Source organism: Carassius carassius, chromosome 13 (assembly GCF_963082965.1).
Source record: "Carassius carassius chromosome 13, fCarCar2.1, whole genome shotgun sequence".
Taxonomy (NCBI): domain Eukaryota; kingdom Metazoa; phylum Chordata; class Actinopteri; order Cypriniformes; family Cyprinidae; genus Carassius; species Carassius carassius.
The window spans coordinates 25,934,969-25,950,794 of record NC_081767.1 but is presented as its reverse complement, the minus strand read 5'-3'; the positions used below and the strand labels follow the sequence as shown (position 1 = coordinate 25,950,794).

At 40.4% G+C, this 15,826-nt stretch overlaps 1 protein-coding gene across 1 annotated transcript in view; it reads left to right on the top strand.

Annotated features, from left to right (window-relative positions):
* LOC132156224 (inositol 1,4,5-trisphosphate receptor type 2-like) overlaps positions 1–15,826 on the top strand; it is a 92,011-nt gene that overhangs the window by 55,731 nt on the left and 20,454 nt on the right. Inside the window, exons 38-45 of the mRNA XM_059565133.1 lie at positions 3,271–3,373; positions 3,477–3,664; positions 3,744–3,924; positions 5,400–5,644; positions 5,810–6,010; positions 6,452–6,562; positions 6,797–6,892; positions 7,058–7,174. Coding sequence (XP_059421116.1) covers positions 3,271–3,373; positions 3,477–3,664; positions 3,744–3,924; positions 5,400–5,644; positions 5,810–6,010; positions 6,452–6,562; positions 6,797–6,892; positions 7,058–7,174 — 1,242 coding nt within the window. The remainder of the gene's footprint in view (positions 1–3,270; positions 3,374–3,476; positions 3,665–3,743; positions 3,925–5,399; positions 5,645–5,809; positions 6,011–6,451; positions 6,563–6,796; positions 6,893–7,057; positions 7,175–15,826) is intronic.

The following is a 15,826-nucleotide window of genomic DNA, read 5'->3' as shown; positions in this document are numbered from 1 at the left end:
TGTGTGTGTGTGTGTGTGACGGCTCGCCCAGACTGTGGAAGCAGACACAGTCTGTGCTGACTGCTGATGAGTGCTTACTGAGAGAGTGGGAACAGCAACAACACGTGCTTGTCAGAGTGAGAGAGAAAAGTGTCTTCTCTCTGTGGCAGTTTGTCACTCTCGTGTCGGCGCATGCATGGCCACACTTGGTTTCATTGTCTTCCTGGGTGACACAGTGTGGAAGGGTGAAGTCAGTAAAATGTCATGGTCTGTTCACCACCTTACTCCTTTCCTGGCCATCCACAGGGTATTCATAAACTATTATTTGCTATTTGCTGGTAGGTTGCAGGTGGTGTTTGCAGGAGGGACATTATCATTGTGGTGTTTCAATGAACAAGATTTGTAGACTGTAATGATGAATATTTTAACCTGTTTTCTCAGAAGAAAAATACTGTAAACATATTTACAAGTAAACTAACATTGTCAGTGCAGCACACTGATATACAGAGCCATTGCGCTGCGGGCGTCCCTGGTTCAAGTCCTGGATCGTGAACCTTACCTGATCATGTCCCCCTCTCTTTCTCCCAATTTCACTTCCTGTCTAGATACTATTCTATCACAATAAAGGTAAAAAATGCAAAAAAAAAAAAAAAAAAGATTTTAAAAAACTATCATTGGTAACCTCACATTTTTAATTATTATCATTTTTTGTTGTCGTTATTTTTTTTCTTTTATTGTTTTTCTTTTTTTATATATTATTGTTTATATTTTTATTGATATTGTCTTATCATTTTTTTTATTTTTATTTTCTTTTTAGTTACTTATTAATTGTAATTTTTTTGTTTTTCATTTTTTTTTTTGTTATTTTATTTTGATTATTCTTATTAATGTATTTTTTTATTATTCTTATCCATTTGTATTATTATTATTATTAATATTTTTTTATTGATTGATTTGAATTGATTTTAGACTAGACTCCTTCATGAAATGCATAGACTAAAATGTCCTGTCAGTTGAAAAGATTTTCTGATTTATCGAGAGTGGCCGTCTTCTATATTTCTTTTAGTGACTGTCACTATAGTTGCAGTCATTATTAATGGTCATCGCAAGAGGTGCTTGACTTCAGTATACTTTCATACAAATGCTGTTTGACCCGTTTTTGCAAGCTGTTGAATGAACAGGCCAAATCGGGAGTCACACCTGTTGGTAAATATGGTTGTCAGTCCTAAACTTTGACTGTGTGAATGCACTGTCCATAACCAGAAGTATAAAAGCAAGAAAATGAGACCGACAAGAAAGAACATTAGGTCTGGAGACAAAGGAAGGGAGAGACGATCAGTACCATCCCGCTCCCTCTACCGTGTCTTCCTCGTGATCTCTCAGCAAGCCACCACCAGGTGTTACATAACTCTCTCTCTCTCTCTCTCTCTCTCTCTCTCTCTCTCTCTCTCTCTCTCTCTCTCTCTCTCACTCTCAGTCTCTATATGCCAGCCACTCTCCCCCCCACCCTCTGTCTTTTTCACACGTTCAGTTTCTCTCCCACTGGGAAACAGATTGTCAAGGCAGCCTTCTGCTCTCTTCCTTCAGCACTCGCCGTCTCACCCTCTGCCTCCCCGAGGTTTCGATACACTTCTGGCATAATTACAGCAATTACTACAGTCTATACTAGTTATGTAAAAGTTCTCCCATGTGATTGTGTGTTTTTATCCAACACAGTTGGGAGGAAACACTCAAATGTGTGAAGATAATCAAAACGGACAGGGAATGAAGTACTCTTCACTTCACACAGTCCGCTATGAATCTTTGCACTGGATTTTTTTGTTTGTTTTATATATATATATATATATATATATATATATATATATATATATATATATATATATATATATACATTTAAGGAGTGCTATGGGTTCAGTGCAGGATGAACTATATATTTTTTTATTTTTTTTTTATTTTTTTACAAGTGAAATAATGGTTGTATGCCAGTGATAAATTCGTAAAAGATAAATCTCGATAGCATATCAAATAATTCTTTAGATTTTTTAGAAATTGTTGAAAGAAGTCTCTTATGCTCACCAAGACTACATTTATTTGTATAAAAACGCAGTAAAAACAGTAATATTGTAAAATGTTATTACAATTAAAATTTAAATAACAAAACATTAATCTAAAATTATATAAAAAATATTATTAAATTTATAATTTGTTACAGTGATGGCAAATTTATTAAGTCTTAAATGAAATGTCCTTGAAAACAGTATTTTAGTGGAAACCGTCATGTGTTTTTTCTGTATTCTTTGAATAGAAAGTTCAAAACAACAGCATTTATTTAAAATACAAATGTATGTTTTTTTTCATCATAAATGTCTTTACTGTCACTTTGAATCTGCATGCATTGTAGGTTAATAAAACTATACATTACTTTTTAGAAAATCTTACTGATGCCAAATTTTTTAACTGTACTTTGTCAGACACCATATATACAGTTATATACACATTTTAAATGTGCATGTAGCAAGGTACAAACTTCATATTCACGGGAAGAAGGAGGCGGGAACCGGCGGACAATCAAATCAATACTTTAATGACAAAAATAAAAAGAAAACAGCGCGTCAGTCGTCCGTGAGGCAACTCACTCCAGCCCACCGCCTCGAGCGTCCATGGCGGCACACTCCCTTGCCTGCTCGATGGCACCGCGGATTCACCACAGCGGCGAGGGATCTTCAGCAGCGCGTCCCTACTTCTCCCGGGTTTCGACAGCACTGTAGCAACGTACAAACTTCATATTCACGGGAAGGAGGAGGCGGGAACCGGCGGACAATCAAATCAAGACTTTAATGACAAAAATAAAAACAAAACAGTGCGTCAGTCATCCGTGAGGGGCTGACGCGCTGTTTTGTTTTTATTTTTGTAATAAAATAAAATAAAAACCAAATACAAAATAAAGTCCAGGCCTGGTCCTCTCTCGTCCGTCGCTGTCGTCGCTCCGGTTTTATATCCCTCCATCTCCTCCGTGGGACTCGAGACCGGTGGGTCGAGCAGGTGTCGCTCATTTCCAATCACTCCACCGGCCTCGCTCCTGTTCCCACGTCTCTCGGCCCCGCCCCACTCATCACAAGTGCAAAACATAGTTTCTAACCATTTCTAATATTTCAGTTATATGTTAAGTTATAGAATTATGCCTTTCTGTGTGAGCCTGTCTTGAATATTTGAAAATATTTTCATGACTGAATAATTAAAACACTTGATACACCCCATATATTAAGGATGCCTTCCTCTCTTGTTCCTCAGGGTGACTCACTGAGGAAAAGTCTCCTTACACACTACTTTGGCAACCAGCGGCCCCACGCCAAAGCCCTGGAGTACAGCAGTGGGAACAGTTCTTCCCCTGGAGGTACGGTTTACAAGTGACCATCAGCAGAAGCACTGTTGGCTTCCCATTAACATCCTCTCACCCAACTTCTGCTCCTCTCATGTGTGTGTACATATGTGTATAGGTGGTTCTCCAGGACAGGACCCTGATAAGGCAGGCACTAGTGTAACAGACATCCAATGTGCGCTGGACAACGTGGGGGCGTCCGAACTCGTCATCGACCTTATCGTCAGCACTAAGAACGACCGTATCTTTGAGGAGAGCATTTTACTAGGCATAGCACTCCTAAGAGGAGGAAATACACAGATCCAGGTATAAACAGGACACACATTCACAACAGGTCATCTACAAGATTTCAGGCGATGTCATTTCCTGCCATGTCTCCCTGCAGAACTCTTTCTACAATCAGCTGCACAAGCAGAAGAAGTCGGAGAAGTTCTTCAAGGTCTTCTACGATCGAATGGAGCTGGCGCAGAAAGAGATCCGCTCCAGTGTGTCAGTCAACATGTTTGAGCTCAGCTGCAGGAAGAGAGAGGAGGAGGGCGAGGACTCTGGGATCAGACATAAAAAAGGTATACATCCGCTTTCTCACAGGTTCTCTCGGTCTAAACATGAGAAAAAGAATATCCAACAGTATGGAATGGTGAAACTGTAAAAAAATGTCGGGTCATATTTCACCCTAAAATCAAAAGAGCAATATAAACAATAATATTTTGCACAAGGAAATCAAGCCTGGTATTTATTTATTGATTTGATAGACTCCTATGAGAAAAATCGTATAAGTGTAATGCAAAATATAATATATATATTATTTCAACTGTAAAATACAAGTAAACACCATGGTAGTATTTGTTAATCTATGCTAATTTAGTAAACAAAATTTTTTATTTTTGTTCCTCCAGATATTTTTTAGAAGTTCACATTCATACTAAAATAATGTAAATGGGATCAGAGGTTATATAGCAAAATATTTGCCACATATAACCGCTTAAACCTATTTTGTGTGTGTGTGTGTGTGTTTGAACACAAGGTTGATAAATGATCTGAATGATATTGAAAAGTTACCATGGAAACATGTTTGGTATTATCTGAACTGGAGATATAATAATAATAATAAATCTGGCAACTACATTGTGGACTGTATTAAGATATTGCATTTACACATCATGTTCTTTCTAGACTACAAATGAAATAACTGGAACATAAAATGATGGTGTTTTGACTGACTCTGGTGCTTTTTTTGGAAATGTATCTCCAACAAAAGAAGGCCTCAAAAGACCACAAACCAGGTGTGATTTCTAAAAGGCTAAAAATAAACTTTTAGAAATCACTCTTTCATTCTCGCTGAAAATAGAGACGTGTCCTAATTGCAGTGTTCTGCTTTAAAAAACGACCCAGACTCTCTAATGCTGTGTCTGAACTTGAAGTATGTCATTGATCTCCTGAATAGCCCATTTATCACAAACAAGTGTGCCTTAATGCATAGCTGTTCATGTGAGGGCAGCTCTGGCCTGAGGCAGCGTAAATGAAGGAACAATCAGGCATATGAATAGTATCTGTCCCTATTTCAACTTCTGTGTCATGTGAGGGGTCCCTGGCACCGTATCAAAGGCCTGCTGTTAAGCAGTGTATTTTTAAGCATAATTTTTTTTTTTTCATTTCTCACTGAGTGAAAAAGGATTTCAAATTCGCTACATCAAACTGTGCTGTGCACAACACATGATCATTTGAAAAAGAGAATTTTCAATAATTTGCTGCAAATGCTCATAAACATTAGTTTACACTCCAGACAGAAGTACTAAAATGACTTAAACTAAAACTGGAAAACAAATTACATTAAAGCTAAATAAAAAGATATAAAACCGCTATAAAAGATATGAAATGACATCATAAAATTACTAAAAGAAACTAAAATTGAACTGACAATATAAAAGCTAATTCAAAATGTTAATAAAGTACTATTTTAATAGTATGTAAATAATACTAAAATAACACTGATTCTGTAAGAGCTACAAATAACTCTATTTGTTGTCACTTGTCTTTGAAGTTCAAGACTCGTTGCACCTCAGAGAAGACATACGGGGTCAGCTTAAAGATGCCTCCTCTGTCACCTTCAAAGCCTACAGCACCTTACGCCGGGAAGTGGACCCGGAGATGGAGCCGATGGGATCGGGAATGGACGGAATGGAGGAGTTGGTGGATGAGACCCAGATGAGCCAGGCCATCATCATCATGAAACCCATCCTACGCTTCCTTCAGCTGCTCTGTGAGAATCATAACAGGGACTTGCAGGTGATGCAAATCATTTTTACTGGTCCAGTTTTGCTGTGCAGATCAAAATCTCAAGGGACCACCGACCTAGTATGGGCGAGTCTGTCTGAATAGAGATATCAAACACTGCCACTCAGGACTTGACTTGTGTTGTTAGTCCAGATCTTTCTGTTCTCTTTTATACAGAACTTTCTGCGAGATCAGAACAACAAAACCAATTACAACCTGGTGTGCGAGACGCTGCAGTTTCTCGACTGTATCTGTGGCAGTACAACGGGAGGTCTGGGACTGCTGGGGCTCTACATAAATGAGAGGAATGTGGACCTGGTCAAACAGACACTAGAGACCATCACAGAGTACTGCCAGGGTCCTTGTCACGAAAACCAGGTATTGAAATGTTATCCTCTTTGGAAAATGGGAACAAATCTTTTTCCACATGGAACAATGAATCCAAGGGTAACACTAGTACGTGAATAATCATGTACTAATACCTGAATTATGTATTACTTTAATATGAGGTAATGATCAGTAAAGGGATGTAATAACCAAGAACTAACTAACATGAGTCATATGATTAGAAATGTTGCCTAGGCAACTAAGTGGAATACATATATATATAATTTATAACCAGGCCATGAGAACCAGGTATTGAAATGTCAGCCTCATTGGAAAAAGGGGACAAATCGGTTTCAACATGGACATTTTTTTAGATTTGGTATGATATCTGAACTAATTTCTAGCTTTATTAATGATTATGCAAAAACCAGTCTTTTCTACATAGCTTAGACTTAGTTTGGGATAATAGATTTTGTATTTCCTCCTCTACAGTCATGCATAGCCAGACATGAGTCAAACGGCATTGACATTATCATCGCTCTCATTGTGAATCCAATTGATCCGCTGGGGAAGAACCGACTTGACCTTGTGCTGGAGCTGAAGGTACTTGTTTGCTGCACTCACTCGCATAGTTTTTTATTAAAAAAAAGCAATTGGTGTGTAATATGATTTTACAGATAACAAAATGTTCTGAAGCGTTTCAGATTTTTGATTTGGCGTGTAAAAACATCTGCGCATTTACCTCCAGGAGGAGAATATATGAATATTCTTAACTTCACAGTAATTTTATTTAAAAATAAGTAAATAGAAGCTCTTTTCTTTGCTATGAAAAATCAGAACAATGCATCCAAACTTCTTCTGGCCATCATGGAGAGTCGTCATGACAGCGAGAATGCAGAAAAGATCCTGTACAAGATGAGACCCAATGAACTGGTGAGCTAATCAATAGTAGTGCTGTAAGGTTGGTAAATTGGCACTGTACCTCAACTAACTGTTGTGTAGCTAATGAATATAGTTTAGATCATCTGTTATTAGCCAAAACATGCCTGTTCTTTGCCATAATTAAATTAAAGTGATGTTCTGGTGTCATATCTATAGGTTGACGTGATCAAGGAGGCTTACATTCAAGAAGAAGAGAGTGAGATTGATCAAGAGACATCAGATCAGATCAGACCTAAAGATGTTGGCCACAACATCTACATCCTGGCACATCAGGTAAATTTGAAACATTCACTGGGAAACACTGTTTGCTACACTAGTGATTTCCAACTAGGTCTGTTGTTTTTTTTGTTTTTGGGCCTTTAATAAAATTAACAATGTGTGTATGATATTTCAAAATCAAGTTTTATCAAATTGAATATCAATTATAATATGAAAATAAATCTATAAAAAATAAATAGAGGTTATGTATTATCATAGTTAATCACATGATTTTTTCCCCCATTTATTTTTAAAGTACACATGAAATCAAAATTGACTATTTTTTTTGTTAGCGTACACTGCTATTTTTGTCGTGAACGATTCATCCGTGCAAGTCAATACACAATAAATTTTGCCTTCATAATCTTAATCTAAATCTGAAAATGCATCTCTCCTCTCAAATGATGGACCTTCTCTGATGACGTCAGTTCCACAGCTTGGGCTTGAGCATAACATCCTTAAACGCCCCTCAAACTGTCAGTGTTGTTTTGAATGAAACGTCTACTTTACTACATCCAATCAGTTTGCATTAGAAAACAAAACAATATGGGAGTAAAGTTGGTCGCAACTTCTGGTTCACGTGGACTTTAAGGAAACACAACTAAATAATGTTTGGGAGATCTTGGAAAATGTTAACTTTAGCCTGATAGCACTGAAAGCGAACGTCCCACCCTCCCTCTATCGCCATTCAAAAAAAGCCACGCCCCCTGAGTGCGTGAACGCACACACAGGCCAGAATACCAGTGACAACATTACTAGTATAGGCTACTTCAGCGGTACCCAATTCCAGTCCTCGCACCCCGGGGTTGTTGTTAATATTTTTCAAGTGAACAATCAAAATACATTCTTTAGGAAGTACTTTACAATAATAATATACTTTAATACATTAATTAACATTGACTAATCAAACCTTATTGTAAAGTGTTACATTTACTTTTTAATAAAATATATATATATGTTCACTAAAACACTGTTAAATTAAACAGAAAAGCAAGCAGGTGAGCATGATTTGGCATGGCAGCCAATATAAATACTAAGTTTCTTTACCTAAGATCAGTTGCAGAATCACATGCTTCTGAAATTAATATATTTTTCTATATAGTGTAGTAAATGGCTTTCTCTGTGTCAAATGTGGCTGCTTGTCAAGCAAGAAGTTTTATTTAATTTCTGAATAAAACATTGTAGGCTATACAGCATGCAAAGACTGCTCCCTTTAAATGCATTAAAAACGGTCACTTATTCATCATGATCTAGCAAAGTAAAAAGAAAAAATAAATAAATGAACGTTAGTACACAATGAAACTTTTCGATGAAAAGTTCTGAGCATGAGTTCGTGCCCCCTCTTGCGTCATGCGTGCACTTAACCTTTTTTCTCTTGTAATTTCGTCTGTGTGTGAAGAAGCTGTGCAGCGCAAATTCGCGAATGAATGTTCTGAAGTGAAGGAAACTTCAACGGATTTCCCTTTGCTCACAGGGATTAGGGAGCAATGAACACTGTGTAGGGATCATATCGATTAGAAAAGTTAATCCACATAGCTCACTTCTAACAAGCTGGTTATCTGAATCGGGTGTGTTAATTAAGCGATACATAGAAAATATGATGCGATATACAGGAGGACTAGAATTGGGAGAGCGAATTAAAATGCTCAGACCGAGCGATTTGATTGGACGAACATTTCTTGGTCCTGCGCAATCCACAGAATATATTAATACAGATAAATTCATTTAGACCACTTAACTAAATGATGGCTATCAGAATGTGACTTTCAAGAGACTTTCAACCAGCACAACAAAAAAAATTTCCGAAGACAATCACCTATTGCACCTTTAATATAATATTAATTCAGTTTATTAAAGAACTGTAAAATCCTTCTGAAAGAAGGGGTAAGGTCTCCTGTGAGGAAATCCTCAAGACAGCTGTGCATTTCTCAGTTCAGTCTTCACTTTCACTTCCACACTCTTTCTTGACAAGCTCAGCCATCTGCTAGACAGTTTATTTCTGTCTAACTGGCTGCTTTCAAAGACATAACTTCAGGTGTTCGTCTATCAGTGTTTTTCCAAACACTCTCACAAAGATGACTGAAAGAAAGAACCAAGTGCGAATGTGCAGAGTTCTCTCACTGTTAGCTATGCAGGAATAATATATCTCATTGCCAACTCTTGCCATAGTTTTCATTGAGATTTTTGTTCAAAATTCAGGACTTTTACTCAGACCCTCTGGCTATTTTATATGGATACTTGTTTGAGAAACATTGGTCTATGGCTAGATGGTCTTTAGTTGGACCATCTTCACAATGTTTGTCAGTCTCATATTCCTGTGTAGTTTCTCACTTGTAGAAAACAAGCAGGGCCTAAGGACAGAAGACATTCAGACAGAGAAAGGAATAACTCTTTATCTTTTCATCTTGCTAACAGTGAGAGAGAAAGAAACATGAATTAATTTAAGAAAAGCTTAAGCATTAATTCAACAGATATTAATAATTAGTGACATTTATTTTTATTTAATGGCGTTTGCTTAAGGAAATGTCACTATTACAAATTGTACATACTTAGAATTTGCTGTTTTCCAGTAATCAACCACCCAGAATACTCTAGAAACTTCATGGCAACATGATAAAATGATATGAAAATCAGAGATGTAACAATGCACCCTGAGCCAGTTGAAAATCAATAAAAACATGTGACGATTCAAATCAGTTGAGATGTTGGGGGTGGGGTTTGTACACTATGAATGTATCTCTGAGGGGAACTGACTGTCTTCAGAAAAGTTGAGACTGTATTTTCATTTCATCTTGTCTCTGTATAATTTGTAGTGTTTAAAGGGTTAGTTCACTCGAGAATGAAAATTCGTCCATCTTCTAATCACCCTCGAAGCATCCTATGTGTTTGTGACTTTCTTCTTTCAGAATAATCCAATCGAAGTTATATAAAAAAATGTCCTTGCTCTTCCAAGACCTTCAATGTGGATAAGCGGGTGTTTGTTCTCAACTGTTCTGAAGACGGGAAATAAAGTGCATGCATCTGTAATAAAACGTCCCTCATTGGATGCATCTCATTAGATAAATATCCAGATTTAAAACGAAATAAACACTTTTTTTCTCACTTCTGCTGACTGTTGGGAACCGGAAGATGTATGTGTCACACGTGCGCCTCTGGGAAATGTAGGAGCGCATTTAGCAATGGAAGACCAGTCTCCTCATGGCTTATTTTGAAAGTAGTAGATGGATACATTTTTATTCTCGGGGCGAACTAACCCTTTAAGTGCAGATCTGGTTTGTTTACCGTGGTAATCAAGAAAACCCTATATTGCTGCTTTGCCATCGACATTATTTGGGATTATAATTTCAATTCGGTTTTTTTCCCATTTGACATTTCAATTATATTTCAATTTCACAAAGAAATGTGATTTTGTTTGTCTCATCTCATTTCTTTTAAAAAAATTGTGAGAAAATCATATTTTGAAATCAGTATCATGAAATCAGTATTGTAAATCAGATTGCATGATGAGTTAAATCAAGTCCCTAATTACATAGGAAAGTCCCAAACTGATGTAGATGATTTGAAAATGACAGGAAATTATATATTAAAAAGTTAATTCAACCTCTTTTTAGTACTGATCCAAGTATTCCGCTTGTTTGATCTAATAGGCGACATTGACATTCTTTGATTTTCCTGTAGAAGGGTGTATGAATTTACTTTGGCCCTCAGAACGTCAAACTGAAGGATGATACTGTAAGTGGTTTGCGCAAAGAACATTCCAATATCCTTTTTTCCATTTGTGGTTTCTTTTTTGTTTTTTGTTTTTTTTTTTTTTTTGCTCAGCACTGTTGACATGGTTGCATTAGACTGTGTTCGCTCCAGTGCTAAAAAAACAACTGCCAAATACAAGATCCTCCTTTGTTTACTCGGTACATGACAAAGTAAAATGACATTTTTTGATGTTAGTTTTGCATCCCTTGCTCTCTTCTAGCTCTTACAAACAGATTCCTGATGTTAGCTTTGATCTGAAATGAAAAGGACACTATGAACATTTTTGGAGCAAATGTGGCTTAGATGTCAATAAGGAAAAAAAAGGACCTTTGTGCTCAAGTGGTGCACATCTTTTGTGTTACTTCAGCCTGTGAGAAAACATGCATGTAAATCCCTCGCTCCTGTTCACCACTTTAAGGCCATTATGTGATGAAGGGACACTGAGGGCGTGGAATGATTACTTGTTTGCCTCAAGGATGTGTCCTTTTTGGAGGTTACAGAGTATCCGCCTCCCTTTCAGACTGGTTGCTTAATAGATAAGTAACTAGTTTGATTCAATGGACTAAGCAGCCTTCTTATGTATAAATTGCCTTATTTTTAAGGAGATGGTTCTTTACTTAAACAAATTGCTTGGATCTTGCAGAGCATCATTGATCGTCTGTTTCCCTTTGATCCCGTCATCTGTTGGAAATGATTTTCAGAGCACTGTTTTTGATTTGGTTGTCTCTGGATGCTGTTGACTCACTAATGCATCTTGGCCACATCGCTGCAGGTTTTCAGTCATTGAGATAAACATCAGAGTTCCTCTGCGTGGGCAGCTCTTAAAATTTTTCGATTTTGAAGTAATCAGATTGATCAGTCCTGACCTCTTATGAATTGACTCATCCAGGGGTCGCATTGGCATTATGAAAGTGCTAAATTGCTAATGTGATTTTTGTTAGCCGAGTCACCAATGTGTCACTAATAGATTTATGGGTGTTCCTGCAACTTCAAACACTTTAATGTCTCAGAGGTTGACGTTTAGCAATATTAATTTTTTTTTATAGCTTTTTCGTTTTATTATATGATGCTAACGTTAATACTGCCTCTGTTTATTTTTGCTACCTTTCAACTGTATAGATGTTTAAGTGTCATACCATTGTTCCAGGGCCATACTTTAATAGCCAATATTAAACAATGAAAATCCATTATAAAGTTTAGTTATTGCATGTTAGAAAATATGGTGATCTTAACAAAATATGACCATTTCATCATTTATTTTGTTAAAATTAATATCGATTTTATGTCTTATACAGTATCTGTAATTTATATCTATATATTTTGAAACAAATTATGACTGTCAGACAATTGTAGCATCATTTCCACCACAACAAACAATTCTGCATTGTATTAGATAATAAAATTGTATCAAAAGTTAGTGTACTTGTTTCCCAAGTAGACAACAGTGTCTATGAAGAGATGTATGATGATATGTGAAGAAAATTAAGAAACAAATAAGATCATCACTTGAAAGTTTTTTATAGTGCATAATTTCCAGTTATGTTATATTGTTTTAGTCTTGCATTAAAAAAAATATTTTATTTTTTTTGTATTCAGTTGGAATTTTTTTTTATCTGTCTAAAACGTACTCGGTTACTAAACGTAACCTCAGTTCTCTCTAGAAGAGCGAACGAGTACTGCGTCTTAGCTAAGACGCTATGGGAAAAGTCTCTTTTCACGAAATACTGAAGCAAAAAATTATCCTTAATTTTGTATTTTTGTAAAGCGCATTTGCAGCAGTACACAGCCATAGGCGAGACGGCTCGTTCGCTCATTGGCTTGTTCTGCGGCAACTGCACAGCCTATCGAGCACGGGCTGATGCAACATCAGACCAATAAGGGCGTTTCGCGCCCTTCTTGCCACTTCCCGCCGAAACGGGTGTGGCCCAACCTGTAAAAAGGAGCTCGAAAAGGCTGACTCACCTGATTTATTTCATCGCCGAAGCGAACCAGAGTGAATCGTGCGCACGGCAGAGAACGCAGTACTCGTTCGCTCTTCTAGAGAGAACCGAGGTTACGTTTAGTAACCGAGTACGTTCTCTTACGAGAGCTCTCTCGTACTGCGTCTTAGCTAAGACGCTACGGGAACCCAATGCAAAACGCCGTGCGCGCAGGGATCACACACCAATAAACCTGAAGCAACGCCCAGGATTTACAGTGCACAGTCACCTCTCACAGAGAGTCCAGGACAGAAAAGGGGGAAAGCCCTCCGTCCCATATCTAGCAGCATCCGTAGATGCGGCAATATGACATCACACAGCCGAGGCAAAGCCTGACCAATGTGGCAATGCGGGTCTTACGCAATACTGCCCATATAACAGTCGGCAGCGCATAGCGCTCATGAACTCAGAATTCCCCTCAGAGCACATAAGCTCTTAAAACCCTGACAGGGCAAAGAAGACTCGAGTCTCTATCCTCTCCTGACACCGGCAGGGCTGACAGGGCAATAACCTGAGCCCGAAACGGCGTGTTGAGGGATTTCCGCACATAACCGTGCCTAGGTTTGAGTATGACCCTTGAGTCATTAGGCCCAAACTCCAAGCACGACTGGCTCACCGAGAGCGCGTGCAAATCACCCACACGCTTCACCGAAGCGAGAGCCAACAAGAATACTGTCTTGAACGACAGATGCTGAAGGCTAACCGATTGGATAGGCTCAAAAGGGGGACCCTTCATGGCCTCCAAAACCGCCGCGAGGTCCCACATAGGGACTGACGGAGGTCTGGGAGGATTCAGCCTCCTAGCTCCTCTGAGGAACCGGATGACCAAATCATTCCTTCCTATTGACTGACCGAGCGCTGTTTCAGAAAACGCTGCGATGGCCGCCACATAAACTTTGAGCGTGGATGGAGCTCTGCCCTTATCCAACAGCTCCTGTAGGAAGGAGAGAACCTCCGTCACCTCACAACTAAGGGGTGAATATCCTCGAGCTGTGCACCAGCTGGAGAACACCGACCACTTCGAGGCATACAGACGTCGTGTCGACGGAGCTCTAGCCTGAGTGATGGTATTCAGCACTCCCACTGCGAGATCAGCGGGTAACCGTTGAGCGCCCACACATGGAGGGACCACAACTCCGGTTGAGGGTGCCAAATCGAGCCCCTGGCCTGCGAGAGGATGTCCCTCCTCAACGGTACTGGTCACGGGGCGACATCTGCTAACTGCATCAAATCTGGGAACCATGGTTGGTTCCTCAAAAGAGGTGCTACAAGCAGTATTGAACATCTCGTTTCTCTCACCCGTTCTATCACCTGCGGAAGGAGGGAGACGGGAGGGAAAGCATAAAGCAAGCAGCACGGCCATTCCCGTGACAGCGCACTTTCGTTCTTGGAAAAGAACGCAGGGCAGTGAGCGTTTTCGTGGGATGCGAAGAGGTCCACCTCCGCCCTGCCAAATCTCTCCCACAACAGCCGGACTGTTTGCGGGTGTAGAGACCATTCGCCTGTAGGAACATTGCCTCTGGACAGCCCTGTCTGGACCCAGATTCTGTAGCCCAGGCACATGCACTGCCCTCAGCGAACGCACGTCGCGCTGAGCCCAAACAGGAGGCGTTCCGCTAGCCTGTACAGGTTTCAGTACCCGAGACCGCCCTGGTGATTTATGTAGGACACCACGGACATGTTGCCCGAACGGACTAAGACGTGGTGATCCTTGATTTGGGGACAAAACCTTGACCTTGAGATGCAGCCGGCCAGACGCCCCGCTCTGCGCGGCACCCGCGTCTTCAGCCAGAACTGCAGGGGGCGCATGCGGAGCAGGCCCAGCTGCAGAGCTGGAGAGGCCGAGGCCATGAGGCCCAGCATCTTCTGACAGTGTTTGAGCGACACGGTCGCGCCGCAGCGGAAAGAACTCGCTGCGCGCTGAATGCCCATCACGCGCTGTGGTGACAGCCGCGCCGTCATGGAACACGAGTTCAGAACTATACCCAGAAACAGAATCGTCTGACTGGGGTTCAGCGAACTCTTCGCCCAATTGTCACTGAGGCCGAGCTTCTCGAGGTGATCGAGTAAAACGGCCCTGTGGTCCACGAGCTCCGCTCGTAATCGAGCCAGAACCATCCAGTCGTCCAAATAATCCAGCACTCGCATGTCTCTGAGTCTGAGAGGAGCGAGCGCTGCATCCATGCACCTCGTAAATGTACGAGGAGCCACGGAGGACTGTAAACTGGTATGCCTGGCCCTCGAAGGCGAATCTCAAATATCGCCTGTGGTTTGACGCTATCTGTATTTGAAAATACGCGTTCCTCAGATCTATTGACATGAACCAGTCCCCTCTGCGAATCTGCGCGAGGAGTTTCCTGGTCGTAAGCATTTTGAAACTGCGTTTCATCAATGCCTTGTTCAGCTGTCTTAGATCCAGTATGGGCCTGAGACCCCCGTCTCTCTTGGGCACCAGAAAGTATCTGCTGTACACCCCCCCCTCGCTTTGAGCTTGAGACACAGGCTCTACAGCCCCTTTGCTCAACAGTTTTGATATTTCGGCCCGAAGTATGTGTGCTACTTCTGTTTTGACCGTAGTTTCGACGCGCGCTGAAAAGTGCGGAGGGCGTCAAAAAAAACTGTAGCGAGTAGCCTCTCTTTATAATGCCTAGCACCCAATCCGAAACCCCTGGAAGCGCTGACCATGCATCTGCATGAATGGCTAAGGGCTGGATGCGAAGCGCGCTCTGTTGACCGGGCAACGACGGCGCTCGGGTGTGCTGCGCATTTGAGGCGGGGAGCGCGCTGATCACAGCGGGCAGATCGCTCCTCCTCGACCCCGTCCCGGCGCTTAACCGACTGGGGGAAGGCTGAGCAGGTTCCGTGGGACTCGATATGTCTGCGAGTAACTGTGGGCTCCATATGTGCACATTTACCACTTTCAACTCGCTGTCTGCCT